The 21,185-nt window shown below is 48.3% G+C and overlaps 1 protein-coding gene across 1 annotated transcript in view; it reads right to left on the reverse strand.

Moving 5' to 3' along the window:
* KIAA1549L (KIAA1549 like) overlaps positions 1 to 21,185 on the reverse strand; it is a gene marked incomplete at its 5' end in the record, with an annotated part of 302,875 nt that overhangs the window by 9,227 nt on the left and 272,463 nt on the right. The window contains one exon of the mRNA XM_004718072.2: positions 3,631 to 3,981. Coding sequence (XP_004718129.2) covers positions 3,631 to 3,981 — 351 coding nt within the window. The remainder of the gene's footprint in view (positions 1 to 3,630; positions 3,982 to 21,185) is intronic.

Raw genomic sequence — 21,185 nt, forward strand, 5'->3', positions numbered from 1 at the left:
ACCAGGGCTCCCAATCCTCCCAGCATTATGCAAACCCATGGACTAGGACTAGGGAGACTCAAGCTCTCCTCTTAATCCAACCATTCACTTTTGGTGGACAAGTCACTCAGCCCCTCCGAGTCTGTATCTTTCCTGGTCAAACACAACATCAGACTGGCTCAAGTGTTTCCAGACATTTCTTTGGCCATGGAATAATTCTGAGAGACCCATATGTTGACAGAATCCAGGGTACAGCAGAGCGCCCCAGGTTGGAGTTTGGAGGGCTGACCTGGGTGAAGTTGGTCCTTCATTTACCATTGGCATAGCCCCCTGGGACTCCATCGCACCCCAGAACCATAGATTTTGCAGACTACTTAAAAAGTACTATGTTGGATGTCCTGGCAACATTGCCTTCCATGGTTGTCTTTAAACACCTGTCCCTCAAAGAGAAAGGGGTTTATAGCGCCTCCTCTCTCTTCCGGCCTTTTTCGATATTCTGCAGAGGAGGCAGACAAACTGTTTTATCGCTGGTTCTTGGAAGGTGTACTCCTTGGCCAACACGGTCTCCTAGCCAAGAGAAGGTTTTCTATGTCCAGGCCTGTCCTCAGCAACAGAACCGATTAAAGCTCCGAGCTTCTGACAAGCACCAGGGAGAATTCCCTTCTCTGGAGGGGTTTCCCAGGTACAAAGTAAGTCCCCTTCAGGCTTTTTCCTTGGGTCCCCAGGCAGCCACAGAGGTCACATAGACCCAGAGACAGCCTGTGTCCTGTGCTTGTAGGCTGTGACTGGGGCCCCCACGCGATGCTGGTTGTGACCTCTGGTCTGCAGGCTCCTGTGGGTCTCATGTCTGGGCAGCCTTTGCATTTTGGTGCCTTTCTTATGTATTAAGGACCCCTGGTGGCACTGTCTGGTAACTGTTGGACTGTGAGAGTAGTGGTTTAAGCCCACCTGCTGCTCTGTAGGAGGAAGATGAGGCCGACTGCTTCCATGCCAATATCCGAAGTCTCAGAAACCCTATACTGGGTCGCTGTGAATCTATATTTGGAACCTGGCCTTCTGCTGGCTGCTTTTGCGACAGGGATCCTACAGGAAGTGCTTCCAACTTTTCCCAGGTTCCCAGAGACAGAGTACAGACAGAGCAAGAGAGCTCTAGAGAATGGGGGCAGGGGAGAAAAAGAGGGCCTAGAGGGGACTTAGTGGAATCCTGGTGGAGGAGTGGTTATCCATTGGGCTGCAATCTGCAAGGTCTGCAGTTCAAAACCACTAGCTTGGGAGGAAGACTGGAATTTCTACTCCCGTAAACAGTTAGTCTTGGGAACTCACGAGGGCAGTGCTATCCTGTCCTGTAAGGTTGCTATGCGTCAGCACCGACTCAGTGGCAGGGAGTTGCGTTTGGTTTTGTTTAGCGAGGACTTGCAACTTGCAAGCAGAAGCATGATACGGCTGAGGGGTGTCAGGACAAACAGCTGGAGACAAACTGGGAACAAGGACTCCTCAGGGAAAGCCACTGGAGTGGTAGATGAGGCTAGATACGGAGGCATCCCTCACCCCTCCACCTCCACCAAGCTTTGTGCCAGAAAACAAGCCTCACTCAGGACAGGGAGGGAGACCCTGAATGAACAGAAATAGAGGCTGAACTGGAGGAGAATACAGAGAGAGAAAAACAAAATAACGGGGACAATTTTTACCCCCTTGAGTTTGTAGAACTCCTCTCTGCTTGTGTGCACACCCTGTTGTTTGTACTCATACTGATGATTGGTGTCAGCTTAGAGGGTAAGTGTGGGCCAGATGTCAGGCACTCGGCTGATTTCCAAAGGTAAGTAGCCTGCACTCTGTCTGGCCCAGCTCTGGTGGGGGCAGTTCCCTTCAAGGACCCCTGAGAACTGGGCACTGCGCAGATGAGTACTGACTGGTGTGGACCATCCCCTGAGGCTCTAAACTTCATCACTCTGCCAGTGGCTTCTGTCCAGCCGGAAGTGGCAGACACTCACTGGTGACTGACAGTGGATGTCCCTCCCGCCCAGCGGGCCAGAGAGGGGTGCAGAGCAGACCCAGATGTGGCTTGGTGAAACAGGACAACAGAAACGTTTTCTGGAGCCCTGCGTTACGGAGAATGCACACTCAAGCTTGATACGCCTGCATGTGTTCTCACTAGCAAAAGTTTAGGGAAGGGCCTTTCTTTCAGCTTTGCTTTGAGGAGGAAGCCTGCAAGACCCTCAACTTCACCTGGATGAGGGGCAATGATAGGAACCGTCAGAATTCCCTCAAACTGGGTAAGTTTCTGTAGAGGACCACACTCCAGAGTTTTGGAGACTCGAGTTCCCATCGGAGGTGGAGGAGGTCCCTCTGGCTCCCCTCGACCAGGTGACCAGTTTGGTACAAAGCGGTGGCCTTTGAGTCAGATGGCTAAGGTCCAATCCCATATCTGCCACTCAATAGCACACACATGACTTCTCTATGCGCTTGTGTCCTCTCTCAGTAAAACCCAGAGGAGCCCACTCAGTTGCTGTGAGTCGATTTTGAGTCCCAGTGACCTCATGGCTGTGATCTCTTGGCAGTAGACTGCCAGGTTTTTCTTGGGACGTGCCTCTCAGTGGATTCGAACTGCCAACCTGTTGGTTAGTAGCTGAGTGCTTAAAAGTTTGTGCCACTCTGGGACGCCCCAATGAATACCTGGAGCTAACATTATTGAATTCCTAAGTGTGGCCGGTAGATCAGAAGAGCTATGGTCTACACAGCACTTAGCTCAGTGCCCAACTCTACAGTGGGTGGCTGTTGTTACTGGTGTTATTATTACTTTATTCCCATCTGGGAAGCCTCAAACTGGGGCAGATGTTTTAGCCCTGCCGCCTTGGACATCAACAGGTAGGCAGGGGTGGGGGGTGGGGGTGGGGTGTTTCTATTTCACTTGTCACAGGCCCATTAGAGCTGATCACAACATTGGATTGGTCATTAGCTGCCGAGTCGAATTTCTTCACAAATTCAAGGGCTGAAATACAATTATGCATCTCCTGAACTACAGTGCGGCCACCCCAAACTGCAGCAGGGGCCTTTGCCGGGACAGAAATGCCGTCAGCCTGCTTGAGTGCATTAAAGCCAGCAGCTTCCAATTATCCTCTGGCAGAGTTTGAGGCACTTTCTTCTGGGAAGACAGAAAGTGATCATCGTGATCATTCTAAATGGCCATGCTTCCCATTGATCTCCGCATTATAGGAGCAAGAAGAACAAGGGCTCAGGCTGGGGTTAAGAATCATTCCTATGGTGCATGGTTGGCTATTTTCTCCTTCCCAGAAAATAGAGACTACATGCATTGTTGACACAAGAGGAAACATTGCGAACAAAGGGATGGACTGTCTTGCCAGTTGTCCTGGTTTGACAACCCATCTCTCTCTTGTGCTTTTCCCAGTTTGAGTGGGCTCATTAAAACAAACAAACAAACAAACAAACAAAAAGGATGCTCATGTTTGGCCTTGGACCTAAGTGTCCTAGGGATGGGAAAGGAAAGGGCACCGGGTCATGAGTGGAGGACATGATGACAGCCCAGCACAAGTTATCTCCAAAGCCCAGGGTGGCTTATCACTAGCTGTCTGCTGGGAGATCCCATCAGGAGCCCTGGGGAGGCGCTGGCAGGTGGTGGGATGTGTGACTTACAGGTCGGGGGAGGCTGTACTGGTACATTTCTGGGCGGTAGGTTGGCACCCACTGCACCCCTGTCCTGGGCCGCGTCATGGTGCCGGGAGCGCTGGTCACCACCTCGGAGTAGGGCAGGTGCTGTGCAGAGCCGTAGGTCTCTTGGTGCCGGCTCTGGCCCCCGTGGCCGGCGGATGCCAGGCTGAAGGCCTCCTCCAGCAGCATGTGCATCTGCTGCCTGACCTCGTCGATGGAGGGCTGGGAGCTCAGCGTGGAGGTCTCCGAGTGGCCTTTCACTTGCCGGGCCCGGCCGTAGCCCCGGGGCTCGTTAATTCTGTCAATATTGGTTTCCTCTATGATTTCTGGCTCCGTCTGTGGGATCAAACAGAAGCCCAGAGATTGGTTAATTCACTTTCCTTCCCCTTAACGCCACTTGTAACATAGTCCACACTGTTTGGCACAGACTGGGTGATCTTTTTTTTAAATCGCTTTAGTAACTTTATTTATTTTTTATTTAAAAAAATCATTTTATTGGGGGCTCGTACAACTCTTATCACAATCCATCCATCCATCCATTGTGTCAAGCACATTTGTACATTTGTTGCCTTCATCATTCTCAAAACATTTGCTTTCTACTTGAGCCTTTGGTATCAGCGCCTCATTTTTCCCCCTCCCTCCTTGCTCCCCCCTTCTTCATGAACCCTTGATAATTTATAAATTAGTATTTTGTCATATCTTACACTGTCCAACATCTCACTTCACCCACTTTTCTGTTGTCCATCCCCCAGGGAAGAAGTTATATGTATATCCTTGTAATTGGTTCCCCTTTTCCACCCCACCCTCCTTTCACCCACCTGGTATCGCCACTCTCACCACTGGTCCTGAAGGGATAATCTTCCCTGGATTCTCTGTGCTTCCAGTTCCTATCTGTACCAGTGTCCATCATCTGGTCTAGCCAGATTTGTAAGGTAGAATTGGGATCATGACAGTGTGGGGGAAGGAAGCATTTAGGAACTAGAGGAAAGTTGTATGCTTCATCATGGCTACACTGCACCCTGACTGGCTTGTCTCCTCCCACAACCCTTCTGTAAGGGGATGTTCAATTGCCTACAGATGGGCTTTGGGTCTCCACTCCGCACTCCCTCTCATTCACAGTGATATGATTTTTTGTTTTTTGGTGCTTGATACCTGATCCCTTCAACACCTGGTGATCACAAAGGCTGGTGTGCTTCTTCCATGTGGGCTTTGTTGTTTCTCAGCTAGATGGCCACTTGTTTATGTTCAAGCCTTTAATACCCCAGGCACTATATCTTTTGATAGCCGGGCACTATCAGCTTTCTTCACCACGGTTGCTTCTGCACACATTTGTCTCCAGCGATTGTGTCATGAAGGTGAGCATCATGGAATGCCGGTTTAATAGAACAAAGTACACTGGGTGATCTTAGGCATCTCTCAGTTGACATCATATTAAGTTGAGTCCTGTCCTATTTAGGAATTATGATACAGGAGCGGTCAGCTAGCATCACATCCGGAAGGCTGCACACCAGTTCTGCATACTTCAGTTATCCAGAACTCCAGCCTTGCCACAGGCTTTGCTAATGAGCATGATCATGAGCGAGGGACTCTCACTGGTGAGGTTAATCATTTTCCTCAAAAATCTGTTAGAGACCATCCCCACCCTCACACCATTTGGCTATACATCTAGAATCCTGTAGCGGGGCTCTGGTGACGAAGTGGGTTGTGCGCTGGGCAACTAATTTCCAGGGCAGCAGTTCAAAGCCACCAGCATCTCCTCGGGAAGACAGATGAGGCATTCTGCTCCCATAAAGATTCACACCCTTGAAAACAAACCTACAGTGGCAGTTCTGTTCTGTCCTGTAGACTCACTGTGAGTCAAGACTGAGTGGATGGCAGTGAGGTTTGGGGGGCAGTATAAACCCAGATGGATGACACCCTGAAACCATGCTCTAAAGGCTCCATGCCCTACCAGTGGTTAGGGAGTACTAAAGGTTTGATGCCATTTATCACAGAGAGTAACAAAGTCTTGCAGCCCTGGTAGCACTCTGGGTTAGGAGCTGGACTGCTGCTTGTTAGATGAGTTCAAACCCATCAGCCGCTCTTTGGAAGAGAGAAGAGGCTGTCCACTCCTGTAAAGGGCCAGTCTCGGAAAACCTAGATAGCTTGCTATGAGGTGGCAAGGTCAGAAGTTTGACCACTTGCTGCTCCACCAGAGAGAGATGAGGTTTTCTACCTGCATGAAGAGCTGCAGTCTGGGAAACCCACTGGGCAGTTCTACCCTGTCCTCTAGAGTCACTGCGAGTTGGAATGGAGTCGATAGCAGTGAGTTGATTTTTTTTCTCTCTTTGACTTCGTCCTATAGGGTCACTATGACTCTGGATTGCCTTGACAGTGATGCATGTAGCTTTTTAATTCTTCTTGCTGCTGCTGTTGTTGTTAGATGCCATGAATTGGTCCCTACCCATAGCGACCCTACACACGACAGAAGGAAACACTGCCTGGTCCTGCACCATCCTTGCCCTTGCTCCTCTGGGCGAGCCCATGGTTGCAGCCACTGTGTCAATCCGTCTCCTTGAGGGGCTTCCTTCCTCTTTCTTTGCTGCCGCTCTACTTTACCAAACATGATACCCTTCTCCAGGGACTGGTCTCTCCGACATGTCTAATGTGTGTGAGACAATGTCTCGCCATCTTTGCCTCTAGGGAGCACTCTGGCTGTACTTCTGGCCACCACTTTTCTGTCAGTTTGTCCAACTGTGGTGGCTTGTGTGTTGCTGTGATGCTGGAAGCGATGTCACTGGTATCTCAAATGCAGCAGGGTCCCCCAGAGTGAACGGGTTTCAGGGGAGCTTGTGGACTAAGACCAGGTTACGAAGAAGGAAGCGCTCCCCCACGGCGGAGGATGTGGCTGCCGAAAACTCATGCAGAGCTTCAAAACGTTGATTCTTTAACCACCATAAAATACACCACTTTCACTTTTTAATAGGTAGGTGCATTTACTCCAATCCCAATCCTGGCTGTGAGTTGGATGTGTGTTTATCTGTGCATATACACAGCCATTTAAAATGCTTTCTGAATTTGGACCCTGATTTATTAAAAAAAAAACCCAAAAAACTCACCATCATCAAGTCACTGCCAACTCTCAGTGACCCTATAGGTGAGGTCGGAACTGCCCCTGTGGCTTTCCAAGACTGTAGCTATTTATGGGAGTAGAAAGCCCCGTCTTTCTCTCTGGTCAGCTTAGCAGCCCAGCGGGTAAGCGTCATGCCGCCAGGGCTTCCCCTGATTTATAAAGGGTGAATATCCTAATCTTGGGGTTCCATCTTAGCAGCTGCATGACCATGACCTTGGACAAGGTCACAGCTTAGGTTCTCCCAGAAGCAGAGGCCTACCACAGGGCAGATCAGGAGAGGGTCTACAAGAAGGAAGAAAAGCCAATCAATACGCATCCCTGAGTTTGTGGCAACCTTCTGAGGGACCCTCTGAGAGAGGTCACAGGATGAGCCTTAGAGCATCCTCTCATGCCTACGTTTGTCATGGGGGCAGGTGGGCTGAAATGGACCCCAGAGGGGTCCCATGTAACAGTGGCAGAGAAGTCTCAGGGCAAAAAAAAGCAAGCGCTATGGGGCTCCTAGGTTGAGGCAGTCAGGTGGGTGCTGTGCAGGGTTCGTTGCCACAGCAACAGTCAAATCTAAAAGGTGCATTAAGATGAAAGACTGAGCACCGAAGGACCCTTTGGGTCAGCGTGGAGGACCACATGGCCCATCCACATACTGGCCTGGATATGCATCAAGTCTACAGCCTTTTTAATGAGTTCTAGGGCAACGAATGCCACTTCAGACAGTCATTTTTCTTCACAATGGATAGAACATTCTGGAACTAACTTTCAGAGCCTGCAGGGGCTTAGGAGCCCATTTGATATAAGTCCCATTTAACTGATGAGGCGGTCGAGGCCGGAGAAGTTAGGTGATGTGGTCAGAGGTGAGCAGTGGTAGAGCCACCCAGCCGGTGCACACCCAGCTGCCTCTTCTGCTCCATCTTCAACGCTGGCTGCTGCTCACATTGTCCTTTCCCCTACATACAGAGTCCCCCTCATAAATAATGGATGCTGAAAGCTGCACTATGGCCAGCTGAGCTACAACCTTTCCCACCCTTCAGCCCAATCGTGCCTGCCAGTCACACGGGTGCAGCTGACACTGTGCTCTAAGCAGGGACAAGCAGGCTGCTTAGCAACATCTCCTCACTCTTCCACTCCCCCAGGGGCCCTGCAGTGGGACTGTGCTGAGACAGCTGTCGGGGTAAGTTTAGTGGGGAGAGGGGATGCCCTTGCTGGAGAGGCCGAGGCATTCTCCAACTCCATAGTCAAGGACTTCCATTGTTCCCATGGACACCCCAGTGCTGTTTATGCCTTTTGTCCGCATGCATCGGGCTGGCTTGACAGCAGCCAACCACGTAGCCCTCTGCCCCCCATGCCTTCCCCAGGGAAGCTGACCCCTGCTTTCCTCCGCACTGCATGAGGGTCTCCTCTTTCCTCTTCCCCTTTTGCTAGTGGTTTGTCAATCTTAGTAGTTCGCTCCAAGAACCAACCTCTGGTCTGGCTGCTTCTTCCCGTTGCCTCTGTTTTCTGCTTCCTTTGTTTCTGTCCTAGGCATCGTGTCTTCGGTTGGGCATAAGCGATGTCGCCGTTCTTCTTCTAATTGGTGGACGTGGGGCGTTAAGATGCTGATTTGGGTTTTCTTGGTTCTTTTCTGATCCGTTTATTGCTATACATTTCCCATTGCGCACTGCTCCCGTGGGTTCCTGTGAAGGTTGTGGTGTGTTGTTGGACAGCCACAGCCTGCCGTTTGTGTATAATTCTAGGGAATCATGGTTTCCCCCGGCAGAAGTACACCTTAATTGAGCTGCAAACGTGTTATCATGCGGGGTTCCCACACGTGCTGACACCTCTCTTCTGGGGAGGGCAAATGAAGCTGTCCTCTTGTAACATGAGCATGCTTAAAGGACACCCTCTCTCCCCAGGAGCTTCCGTCCCTGGCGTCAATTGCTTCATACACTTGTTGCAAGGAGTGGCTGATGGTGACGGGAGCCATAGAATCAGAGAGCCAGATCCGGCCTCCGGTCCCTTTTTACGATAGGCCCTGGCAGGCATGCTCAAGCCTTGTTCTAAAGACCGCGTGCTTTCCTCCAATTCCCACTGGGTCTTCAGTCTTTTGACACAGGTGGTAAAATGATGTGACTCTCCGCACACTTGCACTTGCTTATGAAATGCCCATCTTGCTTAAGAATGGAAGTGCCTTGAGCCCACCTCCCTCTGTCGCCCATGAGCCAACTGAGGCACGTGGCAGTCAGTAAAGCTTTGCAAAATTCAGCTGAAATTTTAAAGAAATGTGTCCAGGTGCCACGGGATACATAAAAGGCCCACACTTCCTAATGACTTTTCTCCAACGCTAAAGAGCTTCCGGATCGCAGGCTAGCGACCTGGTGTCTGAAGCCTCAGTGGTCCCATCTGAAAATGGAAGAGTTGAGCTGTCTTCTGTGAAGTCCATTCTGGTTCAGCTATCCATCTGCCCTCAGAGGGCTCAGATGACTCTTCCTATGTCTGGGAGACTCTGACGTCTACTCAAGCAACCTGCTCTACAGCTATACCCACAACAGGCCGAACAAACGCTTCCTGCCTTCAGCACTGTGCTAGGTCCTGGGATAGGGGCTTTGCCTATGGTGATTCATAAGACACGGGCCTATCCCTCAGGGAACTCTTCGTCTGTAACAATTATAACAATAGCTGCTAATATTTATTAACATCTTATGTGTCAGACACTGTTCTACATGCTGTCGCGGGGAGATGATGAACCAGTCAGGGTACAGTATAGCCACAATGAAACATACAACTTTCCTCTAGTTCCTAAATGCTTCCTCCCCACCCCACCCCCATCATGATCCCAATTCTACTTTACAATCTGGCTAGACCAGAGGATGTACTCTGGTATAGATAGGAACTGGAAACACAGGGAATCCAGGGCAGATGATCCCTTCAGGACCAGTGCTGAGAGTGGCGGTACCGGGAGGGTGGAGGGAGAATGGGGTGGCAAAGGGGAACCAATTATAAGGATCTACATATAACCTCCTCCCTGGGAGACAGACAACAGAAAAGTGGGGAAAGGGAGATGTCGGCCAGTGTAAGATATGATAAAATAATAATTTATAAATTATCAAGGATTCATGAGAAAGTGGGGAGCAGGAAGGGAGGGGGAAAATGAGAAGCTGATACCAAGGGTTCAAGTATAAAGCAAATGTTTTGAGAATGATGATGACAACAAATGTACAAATGTGCTTGACACAATGGATGTATGTATGGATTGTGATAAGAGTTGTACGAGGCCCAAATAAAATTATTAAACAAACAAACAAAAAGAATTTACAAGGTAAGACTTATGAGATCTCCATTTAACATATGGGGAAATGGAGATACTGAAAAATTGAGTTTGCTATCCATAGTTGGCAAGGCTGGGATTTGAACCCAGGGTCTTGACTCCAGTCCCCAAGCCCTTGCCCAGTGTCCATATAGAAACAGATCCATCACAGTACAAGAGGTGTGGGCTCTAGCAGAGGAAATGTACAGACTCCTGTGACCAGGAGAAGATAAAATAACTATTGAGAAAATCAATCTCATAGGTTATTGTCAAGATGAATAATAAATGATTTCATCCCATTTTCGTGCCGTACAGTTTCCAGACAACATCTGACAGTCCATTATTTGGGGGTCTCCTGTAGCTTTACTGTATAAACAATGTTGCTGTAAGTATCCCTGTGGTTGAAATCCTGCATATGATTGTGTTTCCCCATTGGGTAAAGTTCTGAGCAGTAGGATTACTGGGTCGGAGGCGATGCACGCACTTCGGGGTAGTTATGGTAGGTCGTAACTGCAGCGAAGGCTGCAGGAGCTGGGAAGAAAGCAAGGTTGTCCCTCTCCTTCACACAGCCCAGGGGTCTCCGGCAATCCTCTCAGTATGGATTTCAAAAGAGCAAAATTGGCTCTTCCATCTAGAACTACCCATGTAGTGAGGAAGCATCCATCTGAGTGCAGCCTCTCTTCGAAACACCACAGGAACAAACGTGAAAGAAATGACCGTCCTGGGGGAACCCCAATATCTTCTTCCTGGCAAATTCTTCAACAGTTTGGTCCTATTGCCTGATGAGGCCTCTTCTGTCCTCTGGTCCTGGGGCAAGTTCTGCAGCTCTAGGGCTTTATAATCAATCTGGCTTTTCTCAGACAGCAAATGAAGGGGCAAGCCACTGAGCAGGAGGAAATGGTAGGATTTGTATCCAGAATTTATTAGGAATTCCTATAAACCAGTGATTCTCAACCTTCCTAATGCCGTGACCCTTTAATACAGTTCATGTTGTGGTGACCCCACAACCATAAAATTATTTTTGTTGCTACTTCATAACTACAATTTCGCTACTGTTATGAATAGGGCTACCCCTGTGAAAGGGTCGTTTGACCCCCAAAGGGGTCGCAGTCCACAGGTTGAGAACCACTGCTACAAATGAACAATAAACAGAAAGACATAACTGGGGGAAAAAATCTGGCTTGGACAGAAACCACAATAAAATAAGTTACATTCATTGTAATTTTGAATAAACAAATGAAAATCTACTTAGCATTGTTAGTAATCAGAGAAATTACATCTCAATGGAGTAGCTAAAAAGTTGGTCCCCACTCATAGCGACCCTATAGTCAACAGAAGGAAGCACCGCCCGGTCCTGCGCCAGCCTCACATTGCGCTTACATCTCAGCAGCCACGGAGCCAATCCATCTGGTCAACGCCCTTCCTCCTTTCCTCTGCCCGCTATTTTACCAAGTGCGATGTCCTTCTCCAGGGAATGACCTCTCCTGATGACATTTTCAAAGTCAGTGAGAAGTTTCACCACCCCTGTGTCTATGGAACTTCCTGGCTGTACTTCTTCCAAGACAGGTATGTTTGTTCTTTTGGCAGTCCATGGTACTTGCAATATTGTTCTCCAGCACCACAGTTCAAATGCACCGACTCTTCTTCGGTCTACTTTATTCAATGTTCAACTCTCACATGTATACGAGGCAATGGAAAACACCATGGCGTGGGTCAGGCACACTTAGTCCTCAAAGTAACAGCTTTGCTTTTCAACATGTTAAAGATGACTCACACGCAGAATTACCCAATGGGACGTGTTGTTTGATTTCTGGACAGTTGCGTCCATGAGCATTGATTGTGCATCCCAGCAAGATGAAATCCTTGACAGCTTCAATCTTTTTTCCTTTTATCATGATGTTACCTCCTGGTCCAGTTGTGAGGATTTGGTTTTCTTTATATTGAGTTGTCATCCATATTGAAGCCTGTAATCCTTCATCTTCATCAGTAAGTACTTCAAGTCCTTCTCACTTCCAACAAGCCAACTTGTGTCATCTGCATATTGCAGGTTGTTAGTGAGCCTTCCTCCAATCCGTACTGTGCAAAGGCACTCGACGGTGTGGATCACAACAAGCTACAAGTGACCTGGAGAAGACTGGCGATTCCAGAACACTTCGTTGTGCTCCTGCGGCCCCTGTACATGGATCGAGAAGCTGTTAGAGGACTAGGAGAAGAGAATACTGCGTCATTTAAAAACAAGAAAGGTGTGTGTCAGGGTTGTATCCTCTCACGATACTTATTCAATCTGTATGCTGAGCAAATCACTATAGAAGCTGGGCTATATGAAGGAAAACGTGATGTTAAGAATAGAACTCGAACTGTCAGGGCTGGCGGGAGTGAAAACAGCTCACACAGCATTCAAAGCCACTTGCCTCTGGCCAGACAGTCTACACCAAGATACTGGTTCAGGATAAATGAAAACACAAGTCCATAAAGATTTACATAAAAATGTGCATAGCAGTTTTATTATTAATAGCTTCAAACTTTAAAAGCCGAAATGCCCAACAATATGATAAACTAGTTGTCTACGCACAACATAGCTGGATCTTGAAATCATGTTGACTAAAGGCGGTCAGACACATGGAACGATGCCCTTTACAGGGAGCTCAAGAACCGGCAAAGCAATACGTGTAGCTATCGGAAAAGTGATTGGCTCGATGAGTGTAGGAGGCATGGCGGTACAGTGGTTCTGTGTTGGCCTGTGAACCACGAGGTTGGCAGTTTGAAACCACCAGCAACTCTGTGGGGAAAGACAAGGATTTCTACTCTTGTAAACAGTTACAGGCTCAGAAACTCACAGGGGCAGTTCTACCCTGTCTTTCATGGTCACTGTCAGTGTTGACTTGATGTGAGTGAGTCTGAGTTTGTTTATTTTTATGATGAGTGTGGTTCAAGCCTGAAAGGAGGAATGAGGAACTGCTCGGGGTGATGAAAGCGTTGTATATTTTTTTATTGGGCCAATTGTTACAAGATTATTTACCAATATATGCATTTGCCAAAACCCATCAAGATGTACCCTAAAGTTCAGTATGTAAGTGTTACCTCGATAAAACAAATGGGCTGGCCAGCATATCTGATTAGATGGGGATGATCAGAGAAGGCCTCTCAGAGGAGGGGATAGTTTTGGAGACCTGAAGGAAAAGAGGTGGTCATGTGAAAATCAGGAAAATCACAGGACAATCCCTGCAGCGGGCAAGAACTTGTGTTTGCAGACAAGAAAGGCGAGCAGTGGGGCTGAAACCTTGATTCTCAGGAAATGGGGTTGGAGAGGCAGGCAGGGGCCAGGTCACGCGGGGTCTTGAAGGCTATGGTCAGAAGGTTGGCGTGTTTTCAAAGGACAATGGGAAACTCTTGAAGAATGTTAAACAGGATAGTTTCCTGTTTATGTTTCCAAAAGACTTCTCTTGCCCAGACCTAGCTTTAAAATACCATTCTCCATTAAAGGGACCAGGGGCCCTTGAAGGAATGGCTAGTACCAGGGCTGGGTCACAGAAAGTACAAAATGATCCTGGCACATCTTGCTGGGCCAGAAAGCAAAGGAAATGATAAAAACTGTTGGGGACAGATCAAACGCCGAGGCTGCTTGAAGGGATTTCCACTTAATTGAACTTGAGCCTCAAAGGAAGTAATAATAGTAACGGCAGCCTACAGAATAAAATAAAACCCCAGGCATCTATATAGTAAATAAAAATAGATTAATAGATGATGGGTCTCACTCTCATTGTCATTGAGTGGATGGTGACTCATACCGACCCTGGAGGAGCCTGGGTGGTGTAGTGGTTCCGAGTTGGGCTGCAAACCGCAAGGTCAGCAGTTTGAAACCACCAGCGATTCCGCAGGAGAAAGATGAGGCTTTCTACTCCTTGGAGAAGATGGAGAGTAGACAGAAGGGTGATAGCGAGATGGATGGAGAGGAACTGGTCCTCTCCACAGGTACCGGTGGGAGTGAAAACTGCTCACACGCACACCAAGCCATTTGCCGGATTTGTGGGGTGATGGAGAGAAAAAACCACCACTTTGTAACCATTGTAGTAATAATCGACGCAGGCAAGAATCCTCAATGGGTGCGAAAACTAGTGGGTGGATGTTTGGGAGGGAGCTGAATGAACCTAGTCGTCTCCCCACAGACGACCTACAATTGTAGAGGGAAAGACCACAATCCTTACAGCGGAGAAGGCTGGCCTTTCTCACCGCCACTAAATCCCTTAGTGATCCAGTGCTGCTGCGACCGCAATTCTACAAAGGAGTGGCTTTAGCAAACAGAATAGGAGCTCTGGCGGCGTGGTGGTGATGCACTGGACACACAAGGTTAGCAGTTTGAAACCACCGGCCGATCCCAGGGAGCAAGATGAGGCTTTCCTTTCTGTAAAGAGTTACAGTCTTGGAAACCCACACGATCGCTAGGACTTGAAATCAACTTGACGGCAGTGAGAACAGACAGAAGTGTATTTTCTCAGTTTAGGAGACTAGACAGACAGAAATGTATCTTCTCAGTTTAGGAGACTAGAAGTGTGAATTCTTTGCTGGCTCCGGGGGAGGGCCCTTGTTCTTTTGCTCCTTGGTTAGCTCTGTGTGGATTGGCTTCTATCTCCCCTAGCTCTGCTTGATTTCTTGTTTATTTAATCTCTATCGTATCAAAAAGGGAGCCCTGGTGGTATAGTGGTTACGAGTTGGGCTGCGATACCCAAGGTCCACAGTTTGAAACCATCAGGGGCTCCTCGGGAGAGAGACAGGCTTCCTACTCCTGTAAGGAGTTGCCGTGTCAGAACCCCCAAGGGCAGCTCTACCTTGTTCTGTAGGGTGGCCAAGAGTCAGAAGTGACTCCATGGCAGTGAGATTGTTGTTTTTTCTTTTTAATATTGAAAAAGAAACTGATTTCAGACACCCCCTAAACTGACACTGTCGCATTAAGACAACAAAGAAAACTCATCCTCAAATGGGATCATAGCTACAGAAGTACAGGTATAGAGGTAGGATTTATAACATGTATTTTGCCGGACACAATTCAAATCATAACACAAAGCGATCAACCAGTAAGGGGACAAGTTAACTTCATGCGCCTCCCGAGAAGAAGCCCTGAGTAGGACCTCGCACCACTACTGCAGCATTTGTACCAAATGCTTGTCTAATGTGTCAGAAGGAGACATTGGACCAACCCAAACTAAGAGACATTCTGTAACATACGTGGCCTGCACGCGTCAATGGTGTCAATGCCACAAGAGACGAAGGAAATCAGAGAAATGATGTCAGATGAAAGAGGTACAAAAATGAAATGCAGTGCACGATCCAGGATTGTATCCTGAGACCAAAGGGGGGGAAAATCTTTTGGGGAAATGTGCAAAATTTAAATAAAGTACCAAAGTTAGCTTTGGTGCTTATACTCTACGAGAGTTGGTGTCCTCGCTCTAAGGACAGGCATGCTGGGCACTGAAGAGCAAAGGCCACGAGTCTGGAGCGTGCACCAAAGAATGTTTCAGAGAAGTAATGGAACCAGAGAGGGATCATGATCAAGAAAATGTAGAACAATATGAATAATTGGAGAATACCAGGTGGAGGACATATGAGGATACATTTCTCAAACTTTTTTTCTAAGTTTGAAATGTTTCACAACACAAAGTTTTTTAAAAAATAAGGAAAAGAAATGAGAGTCCTCTGAACCTCGGGTGGAAAGACAATGGAGGTGATTTCAAGTTAGAAAGTTCCCTGTAGGACAGCGGTTCTCAACCTGTGGGTCGCGATCCCTTTGGGGGGTCGAGCGACCCTTTCACAGGGGTCACCCGATTCATAACAGCAGCAAAATGACAGTAATGAAGTAGCAACAAACATAATTTTATGGTTGGGGGGTCACCACAACATGAGGAGCTGTAGGAAAGGGTCGCCGCAGCATGAGGAAGGCTGAGAACACTGATGGAGGAAGACAGGGCCGAGTCTTGAGTTAGGGTGGTAGATAAGGAGGACGTGGGTGAATTCAAGACATGCCCTGGACAGAGACAGGGCAGGACGTGGTTATGGGTTCCGTGTAAGGTTCAGCTGGGAGCGCTGGTGGAGGAAGCCTCCTTTACCGCATTGCTATGGGCCCACCCTCGCTGTTCTCCGAGCAGCCGAAATGTCTTAGTTGCTTGGGGCTGCCAGAAATCCCACGAGGGAGTGGCTGTCAAGAATAGAGATTTGTTTCCTCACTATTCTGTGACGATGCCTGGAGGCTCTTCCCATGTGTCTACGTCGCCGAGTCTGTTCTGGTCTTTAACTCAGAAGCAATTCGGTTTAGGACCTACTCTGCATTTCTCCTCCCATAAAGAGTCACAGGCTAGGAGGCTCACAGGGACAGTTCTGCAGGGTGGCTCTGAGTCACAATCAACATGAGGGCAGGGAGCTTTTCTACACTAGTATGAGGAGATTAACTTGTCAAGCAAGATACACTCCGGACTTCTAAACAAGATCGGCATCTACACATTTGGAAGGGGGCGTAATTCCACCGGGAACACCAACAACACTTTCCTCGGGATCCTACTCTTTACCCTTTCTTATGCTTTGAACAGTGTTCTCAGACAGGTCTACTCTGGCCAACCTACTGAGAGCTATTCCTGCTATTCCGCTATTCTCTGCCCCCCAGTCCGACTCCATTCCTCCCGTGTATTTCCGACATGCTGTTGTCTCCCAATGTGTTTAGGTGCTCACTGCCTGTTCCTAGAATATAAGCTCCACGAGGCCAGGAATTTCATCACGCGTCTTGCTGCATCCTAGACTGACACGTGGTTGTTGGCTAGCTGAATGAAAGCGCGAATGGAACTCAGTCTTTGAAGAGAGGTTGGAGAATTTCTGCTCAGAAAACTGCAAAGGCAAAACGCGTTTCCAGGTGTCATCGCCCCTCCGTTGCAGAGTAGAACCCCTGCACACATCTTCAAGACGGTGATCTTTTGAGAACAGATCACCTGGCCTTTCTTCCAAAGGCCCAGCTTGGTGGGCTCAAACTGCCAACCTGTAAATTAGTAGCTGAGTGTGTACTGTTTGTACCCCCAGGGGCACTGGAAGGACTCCCCAAGCCAACCAAACTCACTGCCAAAGAGTCGATTCCGACTCATGGCGACCCCATAGGGCAGCGCCGAACTGCCCCTGGGGGGCATCTGCAGCTCTTTAGAGAGTAGACAGCCTCCTCTTCCTCCCAGGGAGCTGGCTGGTGGTCCTAACTGCCGACTTCGCAGTTAGCAGCCCAACACGTCACGACACTGCGTAATGTTGAGAAATCAAACCGCCATCCCATCAAACCATGCCTGGATTTATTGACCTGATGCATTCCCTTATTTTTGAGTTGGGGTGGATACTTTTAGCCACAGCATCTTGACTGATCCCTGCCATTTGGGCTGAGAGAAGCTTGGTGGTGTCGTGGTTCAGCATCTTGCTACGACTGGACAGGCAGCTGGGAGAAGGGTGAGACCATCTGCTTGGTAAAGATCATGGCTTTAGAAATCTACAGGGCAGTTCTGTTCTGTCTTACAGGGTCTCCATGGGGTGCCATCTGCACGCTGACAATGTGTTTTATTCAGGCTGAACCCCAAGCAGTATATTTGTCTACAGTTTTGATAATCAGATGACATGTAGCTCCTGTGTTTTCAAGGCTCAACCCAGAAGTCACTTTTTCTTATTGCACATTAGGCTGTTCCTTTGCCCATGCATTTACTGCGTGCCAGTTGCGATTTAGAGTGCTGACGTTGCAGGGGGGTGGGGTGATATAATGTGATGCCTGTCTTTCAGAGTCCAATGGGGGAACAGTACAAGTAAACTGACAGATGGAAATGGGAAAGGGGATTAGGTGGGTACCAGGTACTGATATAACTACAACGCCAGATGTCTAAGTCAGCCACACAGGTACGGAGTTTAGGGAAATCACTAGTCATCAACGGAGGGCAGTTCCTTCAGGAACACGTGGCAATGTCTGGAGACATCTGTGGCTGCCACCGTTGGGGTGGGGGTGATGTTGACATCTAGTGAGCAGAGGCCAGAGAAGCGGCTAGACACCTGCAGTGCACAGGAAAGCCCTGCAGCTGTCCATGGTGCTCGCGCTGACAGTCTTGGTGCAGATGGAGCAGGTGAGAAGGGGTGTTCTGCGCTGAGGAACGAATCCACGCAAAGACATGGCACTGTGGACCACAAGACAGGTCTGGGAAGAGGCTGTGGGGCTGGAGCCCAGGAATGGGGTAAGGCGTGGCAAGCATCAGTTAGAAGGGCCAGCCAGAACAGTTGAGTCATGAGCTTAAAGCTTAGGTTTGAGTGTTATCCCCAAAGCTGTGGAGAGGTGCCGCAGGTGTAGTTTAGAAGGATGTCCCCAGCAGCCGTTGAGCATTCCAGCAGTGGAGAGTAACTGCGACTGGAAAGGCAGAGGTAGACAGATAGGAAGGACCAGACCTTCGGGAGGACTAAGGCTCCTGTCCCAGGCCGTCACCCTGTTCTCTCCCCTGCCACCATATGGTGTCCATGCCTATGCTACACTCACATTCTCTTCCCCTTCTCGTGGTCTGTAGAGACTGAGGGGCAGGCTCTCTGCTCCATAGAGCTCACAGAGATAGGCCCAGTGGGAGCAGAGAAGGGTTGAGATGTTAATGCCAGCACATTAAAACCCTGGAAAATCCCTCAAGTCATCCATGTACTACAGGATATGTGTGTGCATGGCCTCACAGAATAATAATCCCAGCATACGAATAGATTAAGTGTCGTGATGGGATACAACCCTGACACACACCTTTCCTGATTATAAACCACACTATACTGAACAACTCCCCCTTGATTTATTGCGCCGGTTCTGCACGAGCACAATGAAGTGTTCTGGAATTCCTATTCTTGTACGGATCATAATTCGTTATGATCAAAGAGACAAATGTCTTTGCATAGTCATTAAAATGCAAGTAAACATCTTGCTGGTATTTTTTGCTTTCAGCCAAGATCTTTCTGACAGTAACAATGACATCCCTTGTTCCATGTCCCCTTCTGAATCTGGCTTGAGTTTCTGGCAGCTCCCTGTTGATGTACTGCTGTAACCTTTTTATAATTATCTCCATCCTGAGATATTAATGATACCAACCCAACGCAACCCACTGCCAGTGAACCGATTCCAATTTACAATAATCCTACACAGAGTTTCAAAGCCGCATCTCTTTACTGGAGCACATAGCTCCCCTTTTCTCCCGTGGAGTGGCTGGTCAATTTGACCTGGTACTTAGCAGTACAACGTGCTCTCAACAGCACTTCCAGGGACCCTGCTATGAACGATCTACCCAAACCAAGCTCGCTGCCGCCGAGTCAGTGTGGACTCACAGAGACCCTACGGAACCGAGTAAACTTGCTTCTGTGGGGTCTGAGACGGTCATTCTCTATGGGAGTAGAAAGCCTCTTCTTGCTCTTGCTGAGCAGCTTGTGGTTTTAGACGGCTAACCCAGGAGCCCACTGCTCCTGTGTTAGTAATGATAAAAAATAAGTTAATTATATAACCCCAACTCACTCCAAACACACAGTCCTTGAGTAGATACTGTCTCCCAGCAACCCTACAGAACAAGGTAGAACTGCCCCTGTGGGTCTCTGAGACTGTCATTCATATGGAGGTGGAAAGCCTCGGCTTTCTAACCCCAGGTCTTTTCACATCTTATTACAATACCTTGTCCTCTTGAGAAGCCCTTTGAAACCTTCTGGTCAGCTTTAACTTCATCACTTCTCCCCTTAGCTTTGGCGACTCTGTTCAGAGGAAGCTTCCGCGTGTCTGCTGACGTCCAATTGGGTCTTTGCTGCCCTTTGCCTTCTTCGCCTGTGAGAGCTTAGCTATCGCCCACTTCTCTTCCGATCTTTCCCATTCGTGGTCAGTGCATCAAATCTGCTCTTGAGATGGTTTCCAAGTTCTGGCGGGATATACAAAAGCTTGTATTTTGACTCTCGAGGGCTTGTTTTCAATTTTGTATGTTCTGTCCCACCTAGAGTCCCCAGGCGAATGATCCTGAGCTTCTCAATTGTCTTTTTCCACAGAAAAGTTTATTTGATTCCTGTGCATTCCATTTGGCAAGGCCCACCTGGATAGCCATATTTGCTGTTGTTGAAAAAGGAAATTTCCAATGAGCAGGTTGTTGTCTTGCAACATTCTGTCCTGTGACCTCGGGTAAAACATCTATCATTCCTAGCAGCGGGCCTTCCGTTGTTTCCGACTATCACATTCCAATCGCTAGTAATTATCGATGGATCTTTACTTCATGTTTGAACGACCTCAGACTGTCGAAGTTGGCAAACATCTTCATCTCATCATTTTTTGGCACCAGTGTTTGGAACCTTTTGGGGGGCACTGTAATGACAGTCGTATTAACTTGTCTTCCTTGCTGTGGTTAGGCAGCAGTGCGTTGGTTCTGACTCGCAGTGACCTCACAGACAATAGAACAAAGCACTGACTAGCCCTCCCCATCCCCGTAAGACCTGCAGATACATGCATGCTGGCCTACCATGACAACCCTGAACTTCAGGATGGAGCTTGGAATGTTCTTTTGATGATGAATTTGATGTCAGCCCCCTTCAGTTTTTTATTCCTGGCATAGTCGACCACATGTTTTAAAAAATAAGAGTTAAAACATGCTCTGAAACACAGACGTTTTTGTTTTGAACAATGAGGTGGGTCTCTTTTCTAGCCCAGCTGACATCCACACACAAGGATGCCAGGAGCTGCCATCCATTCAGTGGTGACCGATGGGCTTCCGTCACAGGGAGGAGTTAAATTCAGTGGTGAAGTTAGTTAATGCTGATATCCTCTAGCCTTTAAGGAGAGGTCAGTTCTGGGCATCTTTTCCATGCACCCTGCTAAAGAGTGTGCCTCTTCCTCAAAGAGTACTATCGAAGCTCTCTGGGAGGGCGCTGTACCCCTTAGCTGTTAGGGTAGCCAAGCGGCTGAGAACGATTGCTATGCAACACAGTGGTTCCCAAATCCCTTGGAACTAAGAGTCTCTCCATGCAGATCTATTAAGCTCTCATGAAAAATTTATTACAAAATCCAGGCTGCTATCCAGTCCTGGGCCCAGACTTTCCAGCACTGTGTGTGCATTTGTCACGTAATTAATTTACTTACTTATTATCACACAGAAGCTTTCC

The sequence above is a fragment of the Echinops telfairi genome, unplaced genomic scaffold (genome assembly GCF_000313985.2).
Source record: "Echinops telfairi isolate 266 unplaced genomic scaffold, ASM31398v2 ScPeMD7_60;HRSCAF=208, whole genome shotgun sequence".
In the NCBI taxonomy this organism is placed as follows: Eukaryota; Metazoa; Chordata; class Mammalia; order Afrosoricida; family Tenrecidae; genus Echinops; species Echinops telfairi.